The following is a 23,271-nucleotide window of genomic DNA, read 5'->3' as shown; positions in this document are numbered from 1 at the left end:
GGCAAATAGAGTTCTGAATTATAATTACATTTTTACGTCCTATTTCAATCATTTTTTAAAGATTTTGTCTTCCTTTTACCCGGATGTCTCCACCAATCGTCTATCAGAATTTAAGAATATCCTTAAGACTCTTTCTCAATTGAGACTATTCATGCTACAAGCTTCCTATGATGCCTTTGAACTCTCGTCTAGAGTCTCGGCATTTGCAGTAGCCATGCGTAGATTAGCATGGTTAAGGATAGTGGACATGGATCCTAACCTTCAGGATAGATTGGCTAATCTTCCTTGTCAAGGAAATGAATTATTCGATGACTCTATTGAAGCAACTACAAAACGTCTTTCAGAACATGAGCGCTCTTTTGCTTCCCTCATCCGTCCAAAACCTAAACCTACACCAACTAGAGGTTTCAAACAAACTCCACGTCGCTATCCACAGAAAACAACTCCTGCTTTTTCTAGACCTCCTGCTCGTCGGCCTCCTCCACAACAACGACAACAAAAGTCACAGACCCCTGCTAACACTAAGCCTGCTCAGTCTTTTTGACAATCTCAACTTGAGCATTCAAATTTCTCTGTTTCCAAATTCTCCCCTCCCCATAGGGGGTCGCCTATCCAATTTTTATCATCAATGGGAGCTCATAACATCAGATCTCTGGGTACTTACCATTATCAGAGAGGGATACTCTCTTCGACTCCTTCAGGTGCCTCCAGATCGCCATCCAAGAGAGTGTCTTTCAAATCAGTCGCATCTTCCTCTTCTTCTTCAAGAAGCTCGGGCTCTTCTTCTCCTGCGAGCTGTGGAGGAAGTTCCTCTCTCCCAAAGGAACTCGGGATTCTACTCCCGTTATTTTCTAGTTCCCAAAAAGACGGGGGATTTGCGACCGATCTTGGATCTCAGAGCTCTCAACAAATTTCTAGTCAAAGAGAAATTTCGAATGCTCACTCTGCCAACTCTATATTCCTTGATGGATCATGGGGATTGGATGTGCTCCCTCGATCTCAAAGAGGCCTATACTCATATCCCCATTCATCCAGCTTTTCGCAAGTACCTCAGATTCCAAGTAGGAAATCTTCATCTTCAGTACAAAGTTCTCCCCTTCGGACTGGCTTCTTCTCCCAGGGTTTTCACCTCGGTTCATACTTTCACCTCTCATTATTGTCTGGATACTTTATCCAGGAGGGATGGCCATTTTGGCCAATCTGTTTTGCAAAATCTTTTTTCGTAAATTGCCAACTTCCCTCCATCCCTTTTTACTTAGCTTGGAGGTCACCCATATGTGGGAATATGCTGCCTGCTTGTCCTGGGATAAAGCACAGTTACTTACCGTAACAGTTGTTATCCAGGGACAGCAGGCAGATATTCCCACAACCCTCCCACCTCCCCTGGTTGGCTTCTTGGCTAGGTATCTGAACTGAGGATCCTCTCAGGAGATGCGCCCCCTAGTTCGGGCGGGAAGGCACGCGCGCAGGCGCGGTGCAGCACTCGAAAGTTCGAGATCTTCAAGCAAGTTTGCTTTCGAGGCTGTCCGCTGCGGGGCTCCGTTGGTGACGTCACCCATATGTGGGAATATCTGCCTGCTGTCCCTGGATAACAACTGTTACGGTAAGTAACTGTGCTGTCTCTACACCACATCTCTCTGGGGTAGACGGTGGACTCCGACTCCCAGAGCACTATTTGGTTTTTATACTATTGCTTCTCCCAAGCCCAAAGGACTTTCCGCATTTGTGGCTAGAATAATGTTACTGGGCAAGAAGGCAATTTTGTCCCAATGGTTGACAAGTGAACCCCCGACTTACAGTCAATGGAGATCACTGATGATCATACAAGCTTCACTGGAGAGGCTGCATTTTTCAGACTTGGACTCTGGCCTGGGCCGCAGATTCTGTTTGATATGGGAACATTTTTGGTTGAGCCTTACTCCTCTAGCTAGAAGTCGACTACTGAACTTATAATTTGATTGTGCTTTTCTTTCCCGTCCCGTTTCTCCTTTTGTTTTTGTTTGTGTTGGGGGGGATGGGGAGGAATGGAGAGGGGTGAGGTTCTTAATTGTGCATAATTGTAAATGTACTGATTGGTTTTGCTGTTAATGTTTGCTGGCACACTGAAATTTAATAAATACATTTAAACATAATATTTTTGCTTTGAAGAAGCAGCAGGTTGTTATCTCTGCAGATACAAATTCACAGTTTTCAGAAATGCAAAACCAGGCATCTGTAATAATATCTTCTAGATAGAAAAATTGCCCATGACATTATGAATGGATTAATGGAATTCATTTACCAAAAAATATAAACATAGCATGAATATACGGTAAACCTCATGCTATATAATTAAAAACGAATCTATATTTCATGATGAATAACATTTAGACTATAATGTATCTTAAATAGAAAACTATCTTTAGATAGATTTTTCCTCAAAACATATTAAAAAAAAATCTGAATTTATTTATTTAAATCATTGATTTTTATCCACCCTGAAATAAGATCCTGGCACTGGCTTTTAGTAGAAATTGCATCTGACTGGCTGGGGTTCTCTTAGGATAGGTTTGGAAATCACTGAGGACTCCTTTTACAAAGCTGCAGAAATTGCTCCGATGCCCTTAGGGATTTAATGGATGTTGGAGCATTGCTGCGTGTTAGCCGCTACCGAGAATTTGCGGGAGCCAGTAAGGATGCCTCTCAGTACCGAGCAGCAGCGCCAACTCGCGCTCCTGCTCTTGTTGCTCATAGAATCTAGTTTATGCATGCCACAAGTTTGATTAAAACTTTGCATCTTCATCATACCCAACAGAGCCTGAAAATTCTTTTAAGAGTCACCCAGAAAATATATATAATAATTTAAATGAGACCATATTTTACCTCCAAGCAAAATAACCTCCTTCCTTATGGACCTCAGCTAATGAAAACTAAAACTACAAGCAACAGTGCTGTCTTGATGCCACATTTGGAGTGACAGCTGATTATCATATCTCCACAGAGAGGCTATTTTCAGCATGCTCGTGGGATTGCCACTAGAGGTCATGGTAGCCATTTTGAGAGCAGAGCCAACATGGGCAGGAGCAACTGTGGGGATCCCTTCTATCCTAGATCACCAGGAATTGTAAGATTTTGGGGTGGGGGTGGGGTCAACTTCTGTTCAGAGGGGAGGGAAAGGGAGTCAAATGGGACAAAGCATATATTTTCGGTTTCAACTGAAACTGTGGCTTTAGCCTTTCAACCAGTACCAGGCAGAAAAAGGATTTGTGTCCAGGTTTTGACACCGTAACTGAAATTTAAGGATTGATGAGGTGTGTGCGAAAAAAAATATGCATGAGCGACAAGTTACATACTCCACAAATTTATGAGCAGGCGCGGAGGACGAGTGCCCTTGAGATTGTGGGAGGGTTAAATACTCAAGACTTAGAAGAAAAATAATTTACTTAAAGTATTTTTAATTACGTAATATCATCAGTTCTTCAATCTTCACAAATATTCTTTTCGATTCTTTCCAGTTTTCCAAAAACCCGTTTCCGCCCCGTCTCCGCGAGCTCGGTCCTCGCAAACCATCTGATCCCATCCGCACAAGCCTAAATTATGATTTTATTCTGAATGTATTTTATTAAAGTATAAAAAGAAACAATATTCTGTACAATTGTCATTTTATAAATACAAATAATACAGAGCAAGGATCAACAAAACCCTTGTCTCCCCTCTACTATCAAGAAAACTGAATAAGCCAAATTATTACAGAATGCTACACAGAAATATCATGCTAACAGAATACCGCAGTCACACATAGCAGGAATAGGGTTAGGGGAGTGCAACTAGGGCAACTGCCCCCCTGGTCAGAGAGAACCCTAAGCCACTGCCTGGACTTTGCAGTCCCCAAGTTATGTCTAACACCAGCTCTAGCAGGATATATATTTCAAATCTGATATATTCAAATCACAAAATAGAAATAAAATTATTTGTTTCTACCTTTTGTTGTCTCTGGTTTCTGCTTTCATCTTCTTTTCACTCTCTTCCTTCCAGCGTCTGCCTTCTCTGTCTCTTCAATCCAGCATCTGCCCCTTCCATCTACTGTCTGACCTCTCCCCCTTCCATATGGTGTTTGTCTTCTTTCTATGCCCCTCTCCCCTTTCCATCCAGCCTATGCCCCCTCTCTCGTTTTTACATGATTCATTCCAGATTCACTGCTCTCTTCATTTTTATCTCTCCTACACCAGATCTAACATCTTTGTCCCTCTCAATTTCTCTGCTGACCCCCCTTCCCATCTCATTCCTGTCTCTCCCCTTCCCCTCCTCTAATCTCCCTGCCAGATGTTTCCTTCATTTTTTCTTCTCCCTTCCCTCTTCCCCCTGTTCAGCAGTAACTCTCTTCCCTTCCCTTTCCCTCCTCCCTTCCCAGCAGCATCTCTCCTTATCCCTCTCCAGGTCCAGTAGCAGCTGTCCCTTTTTCCCCTTGCCCAGTAGCTTTCCAGACTCCTTTCCCTCCTCCCCTTCCAGCAGCATTTCTCCTTATCCCTCTCCAGGTCCAGTAGCAGCTGTCCCTTTTTCCCCTTGCCCAGCAGCTTCCCAGACTCCTTTCCCTCCTCCCCTCCCAGCAGCATCTCTCCTTATCCCTCTCCAGGTCCAGTAGCAGCTGTCCCTTTTTCCCCTTGCCCAGCAGCTTCCCAGACTCCTTTCCCTCCTCTCCTCCCAGCAGCATCTCTCCTTATCCCTCTCCAGACCCAGTAGCAGCAGTCCCTTTTTTTCTCACCATGCCCAGCAGCTTTCCAGCCTCTGTGGCTTTCTCCCCTCCCAGCAACTCTCCTTACTTGCCAGCCCAGCGATTCAGGAAGGCAGCCTTGGGTCCTTTGTTGGGTCGCACCGCCTCCGAGGAAAGCGGAAGTTGCATCATCAGAGACGGCCGCGACTCAGCAAAAGCCCCAAGGCTTCCTTTCTGAATCGCTGCGCTTGTAAGTAAGGAGAGCCGCTGGGAGGGGAGAGAGCACACTGTCGGACTGCATGAACTACAGCTCGTCGATCTTGCCGGTCCTGTGCGGACCAAACAAAATACAGGGACAATGTATCCTAAAAAGGAGTCAGTAAAGTAATTTGGCTACTATCAAAAAAACTGACTGAATTAAACTACAACTTCAGAGAGTGAGACCCACTTTTCAATTATTTCGCTCAGAGAAATGAAACTGAAGAGGGGGAGGTAACCCCCTCTTAGGGCAAGAGTTTACCATCCAGTCATTGCGCCATTAATATTATAGCAGGTCAATCTCTGAGGTGTAACAAAACTTGTAACTTTGTATATGTTGTAATAAAATTGAATATGTTTCAAAATAGTCAAAAGTTTTTGCATTCAGGTTTTCACTGGAATGTTAGATAAATCTCACTTAGCTTTTGTGAAGGAGGGGTTCAACAGGGTTCCAACGCGGCCCCGTTTCGGCGTCTGCTTCAGGAGATCCCACCAGCTATAGTTCAACACACGTGATACGAGCACTGAGTTTCTAATAACCACGTATCCGTGCCGGCTAAAAAGTACTTGTAGCTGCCGTAGTGAAAAGAAAGCACACAAATAGTACATACCAGTTAAAGAGGTAACACTTCAAAAAGATTCCACGCAACGGGAAACGCCGGCCACCGCTCCGACTTTTAAACCGGAGGGGGAGGAGGAACCCATGCGTGATACATGTGATGACATCACTCATTCACTGACAACGAAAACAAAGAAGATGTTATGAGAGCTATGGATGATTTGTAAGACATCAAAGGAAGGAAATCCATTCGATTTCATTATTAAGGCCATGTGGGTGGAGAGTGTTCAATGTGTATATCCATTTTTGCTCTTTCCTCCACAAAATACGAGCAGTATCTCCACCCGTGGAGTGGGTTATACAGTCCAATACAGTAAATTTAAGGTCTGACAGGGTATGTTGTGTATGATGCAGCTACAAGTACTTTTTAGCCGGCACGGATATGTGGTTATTAGAAACTCAGTGCTCATATCACGTGTGCATTCTTATGTTTATTCTTTGCATTGCAGATTATTGTTCACGGACATTACATTATTAATACTTTTTGACTGCTTAGCAAGTGTTGAACTATAGCTGTTATGTTGCCTCAAAGGTCTCACTGCTCTCCTCCACAGTTGCTAGTGGATTTAGTTTTTCAACCTTCTCCAGAGCATTGTGGGAGAACTTCAAAATTACGTACTTAAATACTCCGGGCTGCTAAGTTTGATATCACTATCTCTGCCCACACATGAACTGTTCTGATGATCTTAGGCCAGAATTCATTTCTATGGTAAAAAATAATTTCACTTATCTGTGATGTGTGTTATTGGTGGCTAGCTGCTGTTGCCTCATCTGATAAGGAATGGGTAGATTAAACTGATTTTAGTCGTTGCATACTTGCTTGGCTGCTCTTAGACAGAATGTTGGAGAATTAATGAGAGAGAATGAGCTAGAAAGGCTTAATTTTTAGAAAATAATGCAAATAATGCTTTGTTTTATAATAATAATTTCCCATTTTTGCTAGTTTGTGCTTAAACAATGAAATCATTAAGCATGTGATAAGCATTTGTATTTTAGGGTGCCTTAGGAATTTATTGGGCTGGCTTTAACTATGCCTTTTGTCTTTTAACTGATAGGAGTGGGTCAGGTTGTGCTTCAGGTTGCTGCAGCCACGAGCTGTAAACATCACTATGGCATTGAGAAAGCGGATATTCCAGCAAAGTATGCAGAGGTGAGTTGTTTGAATGTTTGACAGGGTCTGTTTTTGCATTCATTAGTGATGTATCATCTAATGTTATGCCTGACAGTTAAACAAACAAAGCTAAGCAAATCAAATATTTGTTCCTATATATATAGTCTCTATCAGTTCTGTGGAATGTCTAGATTTTATTCTTCTTGAGACTAGGAGGCCACATTTTGGCTCTTTGGAACAGTGTAGTGCCATAAAATATTTTCCAGTGCAATAGGTGAGACATTTTAGACAAGTGAATGTTCCAAGTGGATTATCTCCCAATGTCCATGTGCCATATGCAGAAAGAATCCACTCCAGATTTTTTCTGTGACTCGCTACTTCACTGGGAACTCTAGCACCACCTGCAGTTTTTCCCTTCTGCACGTTTGTCTGAAGGAGTGTTTCTGTTCTGCTCTTCCTTTTTTCTTATTTTCTTCAGCATTTTTGTCCAGTTTGCAGGATTTCTTTGTGCTCGGAGTGATTCTTCAGCTCTACATGCATAGAGAACTTACTGGCTTCGGTCTGCAGCTGACAGGCCAATCCTTGGTGGTACCCATTGGCCAGCCTGCATATTTTTGTTGGGAGCTTGGGACCATTCCCACTTTTTCTCTCCTCCTGTCAAACAGGGGTCTGAGTGTAGGCTGTTTGGCATACCTAGGAGGCTCAGCAGTGTCTCGCAGGATGCCAGCTGTGTTTTTTCACCTCCGCGCTTCCCTGATTGCATCCATCGGTCCGTGGGGGTGGAGGTACGGTCAGATACCGTGTTTGACTGGCAGCCCGAAGATCAGCATTAAAGAGGCATTACTAACATGAGGCAGTGATTCTCTGATTCCAGCTACTGTATGAGAGCTGAGGCAGGCTGCAGCACATTTCCAGCACAGGAGTGAGTAAAGGCTGTCACAATGTATGATGTGGCAGGGGGACTTGGGACAGTATGTCAGATCTTCAGATTTTTCTCAGGCTTTAGATCCTGGGGATGATTCCACGGTTCTTCATTTAAGTCTGCTGCTTTGTCTGATCTCATTTTGGAGACTCTGCAGGAATTGAATTTACTCATTCAACTGGCTCCTTCTACCTCCTCTCTCCTTTACAGAGTATGAGCTCAATTTTCCGCTTTTTCCTGGCATCCTGATATGAGCATTCTGATCTCAAAGCAATGGGATTCTCCAGAAGGCGCTCTCAAGGTGACGAGGGCTATGTGCTGTTTGTACTCTATACAGCAGGAGTGTCTGCAGTTTATTGGTCAGCTTAAAGTGGACTCTTTGGTTGTGCAGGTGATTAAATGCACCTTCCTTCCCAGTGAGGGTGGTGTGGTGCTTAAGGATGTGGTTCTCGGGAGACTTTTTGAGGCAGCGGATTTAGGAGTCAAAACTGCCTCTGTGGCATCCTTTGTCACGCGCACTTGCTTGTCCAGGCTACGTATTCTGGAAAATGAGGCTGTGGAGCCGCCTCCTCAGCTTTTTTTTTTGCTAGAGTATATTATGTTGCTGACACCCCTGTATGACCTTATCAGGTGGTGGGTAAGGTGTCAGCGTATTCAATCTCTGCTCACCATATGCTCTGGATTAGACAGTGGGCCGGAGAATCCACCTCTAAGGCTACTCTTGCTAGGCTTCCTTTTAAAGGGCAATAGTTATTTGCCAAGGGCTTGGACAATCTCATGAATTCTGTGGTGGACTGTCACCCTAAGACTCTGCCTGATGCCAGACCCAAAACCCTCTAGAGGTTTGGGAAGCTCTGATTTTCATAGCTCCAGGTGTTCCTTTCTTTATTCAAGCTCCATGTCTTAGAGATTTTCACAGGGCTACAGGCAGAGGTTCTCTGGCTCAAGCCTTCCACCTCCCATTTGGCTCCCTCTGATTAAAAGGTACAGTGATAATAATAACAACAGTATATATACCGCAGGACTGTGAAGTTCTATGCGGTTTACAATGATTAGAAATGTTACAGATTGAGTGAATAAACAAAGTTACAGATTGAATGAATAAACAAAGTACAGATTTAGCGAAAGGTGGTTCTTGCGCTCGGTTGTTAAGGACTAAGATTGAATAGGTTGGTTTCCTAAGTATTTCAGGAATAGATATGTTTTCAGGCGTTTCCTGAATTCTCCATAGGTAGTAGGCACAAGCAATTGTTCAAGGTCTTTACCCCATAATGCTGCTTGATATGCGAGAAGATGTTGATGATGACTTTTAAATTTACAACCTCTAACCGGTGGAGAAACGAAGTTCAGGTGTGAGCTTCGCTTGTGTCTGTTGGTTGAGAAAGAGAAAAGGTCTGTTATATATTTAGAGGCTAAGCCATAGAGTACCTTGAAGCAAAAACAACCAAACTTGAATTTCACACGTGCCTCCATCGGTAGCCAGTGTAAAAGTCGATAGGAAGGTGTCACATGATCAAACTTCTTCAGTCCACAAAGTAGTCTAACCGCTGTATTTTGAACTAGTTGCAATCGCCGCATGTACTTTGGGGGAGTGCCAAGTAGGCGATGTTACAATAATCAAGTTGACTCAGAATAAGGGATTGTACTAGAATTCAAAATGATGAGGCATCGAAGTAAGCTCTGATGGACCGAAGTTTCCAGAGGGTGTGAAAGATTTTTCTGATCAAGGAGTCTACCTGGTCTTTCATGGTCAGGTTCTGGTCCAGTGTTACACCCAATATCTTCATTGTGGGTTGAATTGGATAACTAAGGTTGTTGATGCACATTGGTGCTTTAGTGTCAAGTGGGTATGGCGCTGCTATGAAAAATTTTGTTTTCTCTGAGTTTAGTTGTAGTCTGAATTTGGTCATCCATTGCTCCATCCGATTTAATACTTCTGTTGCTTTGGGGGTGACTTATGAGACAGGCCGAGGGAGGTGTCTCTGCATATTAGGAGCAGACTCTCAGTGTTCCTGCAGGCCTGGGTGTGTATCTCGTCCTACCAGTTGATTCTGGACGTTATTCACTCTGGCTACAAGCTGGAATTTGTCTGACTTCTCACAGATTAGTTTGTGGACTCTCCCGCGGGGTGCCTTGCAAGGCAGTCAAAGTGCAAGCCATTGTAGAAAGATTTTGGGGTATTCAGGCCATAGAACCAGTGCTCTCCTAATGCTCGGGCAGATAATCTATATACTTTATCATGCCAAAGAAAGGCTCAGACAATTGGAGACAAATTCTGGATCTTACGCATGTCAATGCAGTGCTCAAAGTTCCACCCTTTCACATGGAGATAGTGTGGTCTGTCATAGTGGTGGTGGCCCCGGGAGAGTTCCTTGCCTCTCTGGATCTCACAGGCTTATTTACATATTCCTATTTATCAGGCGCACTGGAAATTCCTCCAGTTTCGTGTTCTGGAAAATCATTACCAGTTTTCAGCTCTGCCTTTTGGCCTGACTACTGTGCTTCATACCTTCAACAAGGTGATGGTGGTCGTGGCAGCTCATTTGAGGTAGATGGGGGCTGCAGGTGCATCTGTTCTTAGACGTTTGGCTGATCAGAGCCCCTTTGTTGACTGAGGGTTGGCGCAAGGTGGATCAGGCGGTCCAGGTCCTGGAAGGCCTGGGTTGGATCATAAATTATAGGAAAAGCAATTTGACACCGACACAGTGCCTGGAATATCTGGGGGTCTTGTTCGACACGACAGCTGGCCAAGTTTATCTTCCAGAGGCAAGCAGTCAGAAGCTGTACTCTCAGATTTCTTACCTTCTCGAAAAAGCAGCTCCATCTGTGTGGGACTTATTACAGGTCCTGGGGTCCATAGCAGCCTCCATAAAGGTGGTCCTTTGGGCAAGGGTATATATGCGTCCTCTGAAGCAAGCGTTGCTCTCACTCTGGGCTCTGCAGATGGAAGTATTGCAGGCAGCTCTTCCTTGGACTCCAGAGACCCGGGCCAGCAGGAATTTTTTGGATCCTTCCGTAGTTCTTCAGGGACTACATCGTGGGTGATTGTGATGACAGATGCCAGTCTCCACGGCTAGGGAGCCCATTACAACTGTCATCCCATTCTGGGACGTTTGACGCCCTCTCAGAGGAAATGGTCAATCAACCTCTTGGAACTGGTCCATTCGCTTTGGTGAAATCGCAAATGACTCTGGAAGGCCTAGCAGTCAGAGTGTTCTTCGACAATGCGACATCATGGCATATGTTAATCGCTAGGGAGGAACCAAGAGTGTTTCTCTAGCTTAGGAAGTTCACCTGCTCTTTCTCTGTTGAGTGTCATCTCTAGGCCCTTTCGGCAGCACATGTTGTGGGAGTTGACAGTGTTCAAGCAGATTTCCTCAGTAGACAGACTTTGGATCTGGGTGAGTGGGCACTGTCCTTGGCAGCATTTCAAACCATTGTGTGGTGCTGGGGTTGGCCTCATTTCGACCTAATGGCAGCGGCAAGGAACTCAAAAGCCACCTGATTCTTCAGTCACAGGTCCGAGACCGGAAGCGAAAACCTTGATGCTCTAGTACAGTTGTGGCTGCAGGGAGTTCTTCTGTATGTTTTTCCTCCCTGTCCCATGATAGGTCGGGATTGTGACTCATCAGGGAAGGGTCATTCTGGAGGCTCCAGATTGGCCTTGCAGACTGTGGTCTGCAGATCTGATATGCCTTCGCATAGGTCACAGCTTTCGGTTGTGGGCTTTTCCATACCTCCTCTCTCTGGGTCCAGTCTTCATTGAGGATCCCGATTGCTTTGCTATTGAGCGCTAAGCGTTAAGAGTGCAAAAGCTGTTCTGACGTAGTCATTTCTATTCTTCTGAAATCTAAGAAGTTGACTACTGTGTCTGCCTATGCTAAGGCTTGGAGCATTGGTGTGATCAGGAAAATGTGGAGCCGTATTCTGCTCCAGTTTCAGTAGCGCTTGCCTTTTCCCAGGCGGGTCTTGACAAGGGCCTCACTGTGGCTTCCCTTCGGGTCCAAGTCGCTGGGCTCTCTTACTTCAGAGCCCAGGACCATAGTCCGCTTCCATCTCACCCTGTCGTGGCCAGATTTCTGAAAGGAGCTATTCGCATTAGACCTCCACTCAAACCGCTGTTCGCTTCGTGGGTTCTTAACTTGGTTTTGTCTGGCCTCACTAAAGCTCCATTTGAGCCTCTGAAGGATGCTTCTGTCTTGGACCTAAAGCTCAAGGCAGTTTTTGCTGGTTGCCATTACCTCAGCGAGGTGTGTCTCGGAACTTCAGACTCTGTCTTATAGAGCTTTTCCTGAGGATTTCAGAGATTAGGATCTCTCTCTGCACGTTCCTTAATTTCTGCTGAAGGTGGTATCGGCATTCCATGTCAATGAAGAAGTGCATTTGCCTGTTATTCAGCCTACTGGTTTAGGAAACAGGATCATATTTTGAAGAAGTTGGATGTACAGAGTTCTTCTGCGTTATCTAGAGGTCATAAATGAGTTTCGCCTCTGACCATCTTTTTGTGCTGACTCATTCTCCTAAGTGGGATGCTCCCTGCTTCCATGGCCACTATTTCCAGATGGATCTATAAGACCGTTTTGTTAGCTTAGATTCTTTATGCTAAACAGTCTCCAGTTTCTGCCAAGAGTATGGCCTCCTTGTGGGCTGAGGCTAGGACAATCTCCCTTGAGGAGATTTGTAGGGCTGCTACTTAGTCTACTCTGCACATGTATGCCAGATTTTACAGAGTGGATGTGGTGGCAAGACAGGATTCTGCCTTTGGGTCTTCGGTCTTGAGGGTCAGCATAGTCAGCCCTATTTTTTTGGGACTGTTTTTATTCATCCCACTTGTCTAGAATGTTTCACCTATTGCACTGGAAAAAGAGATTGTCCTTATCTTGATGTTATCTGTTCCAGTAGATAGGTGAGACATTCTAGACTCCCACCCTGTCCTTCCTGCACCTGCCTAAGGTCTCATTCTGTTTATGCCTCTCCAAGTTGATTCTTGGATGCCAGTCAGCTCTTTGGACTGGGAATAATTCTGTATATATGTTCCTAATGCATGCAGGGGTCTTTCCTGAGGTCCTTTAATACTTTGTTCGCTGTTTGGTTTTGAGTTTTACATGTTGCTTCTTTGAGCAGAACAGTTGCTTCTTGGGATTGTTCTCATTGGTGTTCATACTTCACATCCTGTGTTGGAGGAGGTGGTGCTAGAGCTCCCAGTAAAGTAGAGAAGTGTTGCAGAAAAAAATCTGGAGTGGATTCCTTTTGCATATGGCATGCGGCCATTGAGAAATAACCCACTTGGAATGTTCACTTGTCTAGAATGTCTTACCTATCTACTGGAAAATAATATCAAGTTAAGGACATAATGACAGCACAACATAGTGGAGTAGAGCTTCAGTTTATTCTTAAGAATTAAAAAGAAAAAAGCTAAGTTTAGCCTTTTGAAGACTACATTTTCTGAAGAGACTTGCTGAGTAACTGAAATGTCTTTCTCAATCTTTCAGTCCCCTGTAAGAAGATCATAATGTAGAACAGGTTTCTAAAATAAGGAAAGCCATATGCACTGTTCTGTCATCTTGCATTATATCCTTTAAATGCTTGTACAAATGTAAGTTTTCTTTGAAGTCAGTCTGTCTTTAGAAAATGAGATTCTTTGTAGATTGTGATATCTTTCATTAGTTTAATATAAGAATAGTTGAGACTAGCATACTATATGATATTTGAGATCACATAGGTTTGTAATATTGATAATTTTCTTATGCTGCTTTGGTAAAAGATATCCAACAAAACAGATCTCAACCTACCTAGAATGGAGGGGAAAAGCCTGAGAGGTCCAGAGGTGAACTATAACAGCATATGTCACAACACCTCATATATGGACTCGATATCTTTCATAGGCACACAAAAACCCTCCATATAACTAATCTAATTCATGATGCAATGAATAAATATAAATAATAAATCAGCACTTATCTTGTGGTCCAACGGGAACCCATTTCACATACTAGCTTCTTCAGGGGATCCAAGTTCTGTGTCTTATAATTAAATCTTTATTGATTTTCAATTTAAAATTCAAGCATAACACTTGTACAGAAAGCAATAATAATAGTAACATATAATTAATTATACATCCAATAAAGAAAACATTATTTAACTATTTATGCTCAAGTCCTCTCTCTAGATCCAAGTTTTAGAAGCAGCGAAAAAATAACAAAAACTAGGAAAAATAAAATATATTATAGCAAGATGCTAGAAGCTCTAGCACTGAAGGTGAGATCTCATATTTATCATATAGGGTTCAAGATAGTCCTCTATCCAGATGAGACATTACCACAAAGGTTGTCAATTGAGATGGTTCAAAGAACACATACTTAACAGAACGTTAACACACAATACATTTACATGGGTGTCTCAAATAAAAGGTAGCCCCCAAAGATGTAACCCCAGGTTTCAAAAGAAGAAATTCACGGCGGCGCTTCTGCGTCTCCCTTGTAAAATCAGGGAACATCTGTATTTTACAACCAAGAAAAACTTTTTGTCTATTTTTAAAGAAAAGTCTTAACAACCATGTTTTATCTAACGGAAGCGCAACAGTTATAATCAGAGTTGCTGGTAATGCTGTCTTTATTGGAAGTCTCTAATAGTTCTGAAACATTTAAGGCTTGTTGAGCCAAATTTTTTTGCTGCTCTTCATGAGCTTTAACAGGTAAGTAATAAACACGTGAAAATGGTGGTAACATTTCCTCTGATACTTCTAAAATTTCCACTAAATATCTCTTAAGCATATCTCTGGGCAGGGTAGGATTAACCAATAGGCCAAGTAGGCATGTGCCTAGGACCCGAAATGGTCAGGGGGGCCCGATGAAGGAAGGCATCAACATTGTTTTTTCAAAATGGCAATGGGCCCCTCCAGCATCGATCGGCAATGCGGGCCCCACCCCGATCAGCAACGCTCCCCCCCCCCATCATCGGAAAGTAAGACAAGCAAGCAACGCGGATAAGAAAGGCAACGGGAACTGTAATTGTGCAAGCGGTGCTGCTTGCCCAAAGCTTCCCTCTGATGCAGCTTCCTGTTTCCGCCTGGGCGCATGGTGGGGTGGGGCAGGGCAGGGGCCCAGTGTACTTGTGTGCCTAGGGGCCCTCGATGAATTAATCCTGCCCTGTCTCTGGGAGTTACCATATCAAGCACAGGAAAATTAATTAACCTTAAATTATTACTACGAGAATTATTCTCAAGTATTTCAACTTTCCTTCTCAAGTTGGTATTATCTTTAATCAGAGTCTCTTGAAGTTGTTTAGACATGGAGATTTCCTTTTCAAATTTCTGTATAGATGCATTTGAATTAGTCAATTCCTTTCTTAAATCATTCAATTCTTTAGTATGTTTTGTAATTTTCTCTTCCAAGTGTTGAAATTTAGGGGTAATAGACTTTGCAAAGCCAGCGATAAGATCCCATAAGGAATCTAAGGTTACCTCTGCAGATTTAACCAGAAAAATTGAAGTTTGTAACATAGAGTGCTCACCATTCTATGGGTGTTCTTCAGGGCATGCCTCCTGGCTATCGCCCCCTTGTAAAGTTGGATTATCCCCAGGTATGTCCATTAGGGCTCCTTGACTATGACCTTCTCCCGGATCCAAACTTGCCTCTGATGGAGAGAACACCACAGGCTCCGGGGTTTCCCCACCCCTGGGAGAGCTAGTGACCTGAGGTTGTGGGGGCGGCACCCTTACATCGGGGCTCAGTGTAACATCATGCCCTGGAGAAACAACTATGGGTTCGCCTCCCTGTGTCCTCAGTAGGCTGCCATCCGACGTCCAGGAGACCTCCTGCATTCGCCTCAAGAGTTTGTCTATATTGCCAAGAGGGGGAACTTCGGGATGCTGCGAGGCAGCAGCAGCGCTCCGGCCTCTTCTCTTGGGCATAATTATAAGTATACAGCGCAAGGAAAATTTCTAAGTTGAGTCGCCAACCCGACGCGAACAGCTCAGCGCGTCTAGCTTGAAGCAGTGAAAAAAATCTGACCACATCATTCCTTATTTCAAAAAAACACTGCACTGGTTACCAGTTGAGGCCAGAATAATTTTCAAATTTGGTTGCCTATGCTTCAAAACACTATTCGTTACTGCAACCACCTACCTTATGAAACACTTAGTTTTCCAAAACAAACTCTGCCTCTCACACACATGAGTACCCGTTGTAGTCTCGAGACTACAGTGGGAACTCACGGCAGCCATTTTGATGACAGCTCTGCATGAGGCAGGAGCATAGGAAGATCGCTCATGCCCCGCGTCACTGTTAGATCACCAGGTAAGGTCCGAGGATGCAGGAGGGCGGCGGGGGTGGGTCAGAGCCAGCCCAAAAACTTATTCGTGATTTTTCGATCTTCGTGGGCCGGCTCTGCACCTAACCCCTGCGAATACAGAGAAGTGTAAAGCTATTATTATTATGATTATCACATTCTGAGTTAGATTAGTTATATGGATTTTATTTATTTATTTTTTTTGTGTCTATGAAAGATATTGAGTCCACATGTGAGGTGTTGTGACATATGCTGTTATAGCTGTTCACCTCTGGACCTCTGAGGCTTTTTTCCTCCATTCTAGATAGATTGAGATCTGTTTGTTGGATTTTGCTTTGAAAGTCTGTGATCTCTTGTGTTTAGTAAAAGGTATCACCATCTATAAGGAATCCAGAGAGATAGGTGAGTTACTCTGTAGTAATAAAACCAATGTAAAGGCTAGCACTACCTTGTTGCTGAGATGTAAGCTTTCAAGATCAAGAGTCCAAGGGATCCTTTTAATAAGCTGCAGTAAAAAGTGGCCTTAGCATGTCCTTAGGCAGGTCTTGCCTCTGTGCTAAGGTAATTTGTATCACAGACCTAAAATGGCCAATTTTCTATTTTTTGTATTAATGGCCATGCGCTACTATTGCATTAAGGCCTCCTGTAGTATTCCTTCACTAACCAGTAAGTGTGCACTAACATAGATGTGCCCATTCTCCACCCCCTGATATAGTCATGTGAAAAAAATTAGGACACCCCATGAAATATTCAGTTCTTTCTTAAGAAATGATCACATATTGATTTCAAATCTTTTTTTAATTTTTGTCTCTGGAAAGGAAAATGATGTAATTGCAGGTAAACAAAACTTTTCCTTGATTTACTCATGAAACAAAAGATATCCACAAAAATGTGTATTCTAACTGAGGAATATCCTCCCACTTAGGTGGCTCAGATCACACATAGGTGTATCACATCAGGTGCACATGATTAGAACATCGTTACTCAGCATTTTGAAGGAGGTTTGCCCTACTTAGACCTCAGACATTTAGTTTGGTGTATACCACAAAGAGCTGTCTGAGGCCTTCAGAAAGAAGATTGTAACAGCTTATAAATCTGGTAAGGGATTTAAAAAGATCTCGAAAGAATTTGATATTAGCCATTCCATGATCCGGAAAATAGTGTACAAGTAGAGGACTTTCCTAACAACTGCCAACAAGGCCAAGTCTGGCTGTCCAAGCAAGTTGACCTCCAGAGCAGACCGCAAGATGCTAAAAGAAGTCTCCCAAAACCCTAAAATGTCATCATGGGACCTACAGCATGCTCTTCCTACTGTTGATGTGAAAGTGCATGTCTCTACAATCAGAAAGAGACTGCACAAATTTAACTTGCCTGGGAGGTGTGCAAGGAGGAAACCTTTACTCTCTAAGAAAAACATCAAGGCCAGACTGAAGTCTGCCAGAAAAAACATAGACAAACACCAGGACTTCTGAAATAATGTTCCATGGACAGATGAGTCTAAAATTGAATTATCTGGACACCAGAAAAGAGGACATGTTTGGTGTATTCCAAATGTAGCATTCCAGGAAAAACCTCATACCATCCAGGAAAAGAACCTCATACCAACTGTGAAGCATGGAGGTGAAAGTGTCATGGTTTGGGTATGCTTTGCTGCAGCAGGACCTAGCCAGATCACTATCATAGAATCTACCTTGAATTCTACCATGAGGAACAAGAAAATTCAAGCAGACGTGGAACTGGATCCTGCAACACAACAATGACCCAAAACATACCAGTAAATCTACCAAGGACTGGCTGAAAACTAAGAAATGGAGAGTCCTGGAGTGACCGAGTCAAAGCCCTGATCTTAATCCCATTGAGATGCTGTAGGGTGATTTGAAACAAGCTGTACACGCAAGAAACCCCTCAAACATCTCACAGCTGAAAGAATTCTGCATTGAGGGGTAGGCCAAGCTTTCCTCAGACTGATGACAGAGGCTGGTAGATGGCTATAAGAAGCATCTCACTGCAGTTATTTCAAAGGGGGTAACACTAACTATTAGGTTGTAGGGTGTCCTAATTTATTCCTCAGTTAGAATGCACATTTTTGTGGATATCTTTTGTTTCATGAGTAAATCAAGGAAAATTTTTGTTGTTTACCTGCAATTATATCACTTTCTTTTCCAGAGAAAAATAAAAAGATTTGACATTGATATGTGAACATTTCTTAAGAAAGAACTGAATATTTCATGGGGTGTCCTAATTTTTCCACATGATTATATGTCTTAAAAAAAAAAGAAAAACAACTTTTTAGCCTGCGGTTATCACACACTTTTGGTAGCCACTGCAGGTTCCTGAGCACGCTGTATACCATTATAAGCTGCATTAGATGCACATTAGTGCCTAACACAGTTTAGTAAAAGGGCTCAGAAGTCTATAAAAGTAGCATAGTTTGCCAGGGTCAATATGATTTGTAGAACATTATTCTGTTATTAGAATAAATAAAATCACAAATAGTCCTTGATGTTTCAAGTTTGTAAGATTATTTTCATTTATTTACTGCCACTGTTGTAGATTTAAGAAGTTCAGGTGACTTTGACCTTTTAGTTTGTAATAATACCAGCAAAATATTCTAATACTTGATTTCTAAAAGAGGAGTTCTTATATAAATTGTTGGTGTTGCCATAAAAGTTCAACTTTTTAAAATTTAATGAAAAATACAAATATGATGGAGGATCTTTGGTAGTAGTTTATTAAAAGATTCCTTGATATAAACAATTCTTTGATAAAAACAATATTAACACAAAGACTCGCTCCACATGTGTCATAAAAGGACCCAACACGGGTCGTGTTTCATCAAACACGCCTTCTTCAGGGATCCAAGATGTGATGTGCAGTCTTATATAGATTTGGAGAAAAGTCTTGGGAATCCAGATATGGGAGTCTGAATACACAACGCGAAACTGCAGTGCTGAGAACATTTCACTGGGCAGAAAATGCAGATCCCTGGATAAATTTGGAAGAAGCGTATTCCAAGATTTCATGCTCGCTAATAGAATCTTAAACTACAGTTTTTGTATGTATTTTACATGAAATAACTTATGGGTCATTCTATGTCAAGTGGACCAATACTGAAAACCGCTCACGCTTGACCCTTTGAAATCCAACCAAACTTTACAGGGGTGTTATTTAGGGTCTCAAATGAAACTCTGCAAAAATTTTGGATCTATCTCAATTTGGTCAGGAGCTAGGGGTGGTTGAACAAAAGCAGTCGATCCAATCCCATGCCTCGTGTGACCTAAAACGCCAACTTTGCTTAAGCACTGCAGCAGAAGGAAACTATCTAGGAATCTGAATTTTTGCACTTTGGTACAACACCTTGGGGCAAATTTCTGTGCCAAGTTTTAAATCTATTGCGAACGTGCTTCCAATTCTACAGGTCAGCAAAGTAGGCAAAAAAATTCCCGAAATAAAATTTTGGCAAAGTTTGGCTCCTTACTGCTGCTGGTAGATAAGTCAGCTGAGGATACAACTTTACCAGCAGACATGTACCATGAGGTACTTCCAAGATTTGCAATACGAGCCTTTACAGTGAAGTGCAGCTGAAGATATGACCATTCAAAAAATATGGCTTTATGAATTTATGCAAATTTTCATTGTTTTTCAGATTCAAATATTTCTAATGCATAGGTTTTTTTTCTTGTTTTTTTAAAATCATTTGAAAGAGCATGTTTATTGCTACAGAAGCTATCCTGTTTCATCTTGGACCCGACCTTTTTTTTTTTTCAATTGAAAAACTTTTATTGAGAAAACACTCCAAACAATACATAGCAATTGCACATGAGATACAAGAACAAAAATACAAAGAGCAAAATATCACATTCCAAGACTACGCACAGCAATACAATCAGCTATATAGACATGTGCAAGTCCTACCAACTAAGAATAACACTCTATAATCCCCACCCACACACAACCAATACCCCCCACCCACCCCCCAGGGACAAACCACAGTACCCACAGCTTTCAATAAGGTTGAGAACAGTCTATACTAAACATAAACCACCAATTGGGAATAAATAGATATATGAGATCCCCCCCGGCTTCACCCACCCAGTACAACTCCATGACCAGCTCATAGCCCTCGACCACCCTGACCACAAACCCCCACAGAAGCCCGAAATTGACGCCACACATGGGCATAGCCATGCAGTTTACCATGCCTCAAAGCCGTTAAGTGATACAGATTCTGCCAAGAGAGCAGACGTTGTTCCACCAAGGCCCACGTGGGAGGAGGCACCTGATTCCACCGAGAGGCAATGGCCAATCAAGCAGCAGTAAAGGCCAATTTACAGAACAAAGAGTCCCCCCGAGCCAGGTCCAATTGATGCCAAAACAATAAGGCATGTCGCCAATCGGCCGGAATCTGGACATCCAGGATCCGGGACACCCGAGCAAAGACCTCAGTCCAGAATCCACACACCCGCCCACACTGCCACCACATATGCAAATAGGTACCAACCTCCCCGCAGCCCCTCCAGCATAGCACGCTCGCACCCCCCTGCCAGCGAGCCACAGTTTGAGGGGTATAATACCAACGAAAAAGTACCTTATATCCGTTTTCAATCAACAAAGCGGCTATACCCGCCGAGGAGATCTCCGACCATATGTCGCTCCAAGTGTCCCAGGAAATAGCAGAACCACAATCATCCTCCCAGGCCGTCATATACGGAAGGGAAGCCCCCCGACCATTAAGGCACCTATATATAGCGGAGAGAGCTCCCTTCCGAAGCACTGGGCCCAGTAATAGCTCAAAGGGCGTCTTACCACCCCTCAAGTCTCCCAAAAGACCCGAAGACCTAATATAATGAAGGACCTGCAGGTAGGGGAACAAATCCCTTATCCCAAGCCCATACTTGCCCCTGAGTTCCGCAAAGGGTCTAAGCCCCGTGACTCCCAATCCGCAAACACTCCCCCATCCCCTCCCGGTGGAAAGCCAGGATTATATCTCAACGGAGTATACCAGGAATGTCTCTTACTCCCCAGCAAACAAGCCCTGGTCTGATTCCATACCCTCAAGGAAGTCACCACCGAGGACACCCCCACCCCCCCGTCAGGCTCGCCCTACCAGGCACCCACGGCCGATGTAACAAAGGTACCCCCTCACTTAACCGTTGCTCAATTTCCACCCACAGTTTCGGTGTCTGCGTCTGCCATTCTAGAAGGGCGCGCAGCTGAGCAGCCTGATAATATTTCACCACATCCGGGACCCCCAACCCCCCATCCCCTCTCCCCATGTGCAAGACTTTCCTACTCACCCTTGGCCGTCTGCCAGCCCAGATGAAATGAAAGTTCTGTCTCTGCACCCCCTCCAAGATTTTCCTATCAATCCAAAGAGGCAATACCTGGAATAAGAACAACAATCGAGGCAGAATCATCATCTTCACGATGGCCACCCGGCCCAACCAAGAGAAATACAGATCTTTCCAATTAAGTAAATCTTGGCGAATGCGACGAAAAAGCGGTGGAAAGTTAAGGTCATATAACCCCACTCCCGGCGGTCCAAAATAGACCCCTAGATAGCGCAATGAATGGGTAACCCACCGAAACGGATATCGATCTCGAAGGTAGGAAACCCGGTCAGCCGGTAAGTTAATGTTGAGGAGCTCCGATTTACCAACATTAACCTGAAATCCTGACACATCCCCATAAATCTCCAACTCCCGCAATATAGCCGGCAAGGAGGCTGCCGGGTCTTCCACCGTGAACAAAATATCATCCGCAAACAAAGCCAACTTAAAATCCCCTCCCGGTACCGTAACTCCCTTAATATCCGGATTCATTCGCACCCGCTGCGCTAGGGGTTCCACTGTCAAAGCAAAAAGAAGCGGAGAGAGGGGACACCCCTGACGAGTTCCCCTTGCTAGAGAAAAAGTCTCCGAATAACTACCATTCACCTTGATACAACTCAGAGGGCCACTATAGAGGACCCGAATCCAGTCCCGCATTCTCGGGCCCAGTCCCACAGACTCCAAAACCTTAAACAAGAAGGGCCAAGAAACTCTATCGAACACCTTCTCAGCATCGATAGACAAAAACACCGTTTCTCTCACCCCCCCCCCCGGCCCGGTCATACAGATTATAGACCCTACGCGTGTTATCCCCCACCTGTCTGCCAACCACAAATCCCGACTGATCCGGATGGATCAGCCGAGGGATCCAACTCATCAAGCGGTCCGCCAGAATGCGCGTGAAGATCTTAGTATCCACCCCCAATAGGGATATCGGCCTATAGGATGCACATTGGAGAGGGTCCTTCCCCTCCTTAGCCAACACCGTCACCCCCACCAAGCGCATAAAGAAGAGGAGGGCACTATTCCCTTGCAAAGAATTAAGAAAACGCAACAAAGGGGGCAGCAGCAGATCTTGAAAACGTTTATAGTACCGAACAGTAAAACCGTCCAGTCCAGGAGACTTGCCAAGTTTCATAGAACGCAGCGCACTGCGAGCCTCAATCAATGTGAGAGGGCGGTCCAACCTGGCCGCATCACCCTGTGTAATCTGGGGCAACTCTGCTGAAGTCAAATAAGCAACCTGGTCCTGTACAGGCCCTGAAGCTTCCGGGGTATAGAGTTGTGAATAATATTCCACAAAGCGTGCACGAATAGCTTCCTCAGTCTGCAACACCTCCCCAGAGGCTGCCCGCAGGGAAAGGATCTGATTTCGCGTCTGTCGCACCTTAAGGCGATGTGCAACCAGGCGACTAGCTTTATTGGAAAATTCAAAATATCTCTGCTGGAGGAGCTGTAAATTATAGTGTAATCTATCCAAGTCCAAGGCCTGAAGATCCCTACGGGCCTGGAGCAAGCGCTCCCTCAACACTATATTCCAGGGGGAACGTTTATGTAAACTTTCCAACCTACCAATAACAACCAACAGGCCAGCTGCCTCCTCCCGCCGTTTACGTTGCCGAGCCGACGACAGGGCTATCAGCCTGCCCCTAAGGGTAGCCTTTAACCCCTCCCAGACCGCCTCCAACGAGGCTCCACACTCCACATTCACATCTAGATATTCTTGTATCCACCCTTCAATCTGCAGTCCCACCTCTGGGTCATCTAGAAGGCTATCATTAAAGCGCCAAAATTTCCGTCCTACCCCCCCTCCCGCCCCCTGGAATCGCAACCACACTGGGGCATGGTCCGACCACGTAAGGGACTCAATCCCTGCCGACTCCACCCTCCGGAGAAGTCCCCTCTCCACAAAAACATAATCAATTCTGGAATAAGAGGAGTGTATACCCGAAAAGTAGGTAAAGTCCTTCACCGAAGGATGGAGCCACCTCCAGCAATCCACCACATTCAAACCGGCCAATGCCTCCCGCAACAGTTTACGATCCCTTCTCC

The 23,271-nt window shown here is 44.1% G+C and overlaps 1 protein-coding gene across 3 annotated transcripts in view; it reads left to right on the top strand.

Annotated features, from left to right (window-relative positions):
* The window catches only part of DOT1L (DOT1 like histone lysine methyltransferase), a 604,393-nt gene that overhangs the window by 124,826 nt on the left and 456,296 nt on the right, over positions 1 to 23,271 (top strand). For all 3 annotated transcript variants that reach the window (XM_033954025.1, XM_033954026.1, XM_033954024.1), the window contains exon 6: positions 6,623 to 6,717. In XM_033954025.1, the coding sequence (XP_033809916.1) occupies positions 6,623 to 6,717 (95 nt within the window). The remainder of the gene's footprint in view (positions 1 to 6,622; positions 6,718 to 23,271) is intronic.

This window comes from Geotrypetes seraphini, chromosome 8 (assembly GCF_902459505.1).
Source record: "Geotrypetes seraphini chromosome 8, aGeoSer1.1, whole genome shotgun sequence".
NCBI classification, from domain to species: Eukaryota; Metazoa; Chordata; class Amphibia; order Gymnophiona; family Dermophiidae; genus Geotrypetes; species Geotrypetes seraphini.
Note: the sequence above shows the minus strand (reverse complement) of the source record. Positions and strands in the feature narration are given on the sequence as shown.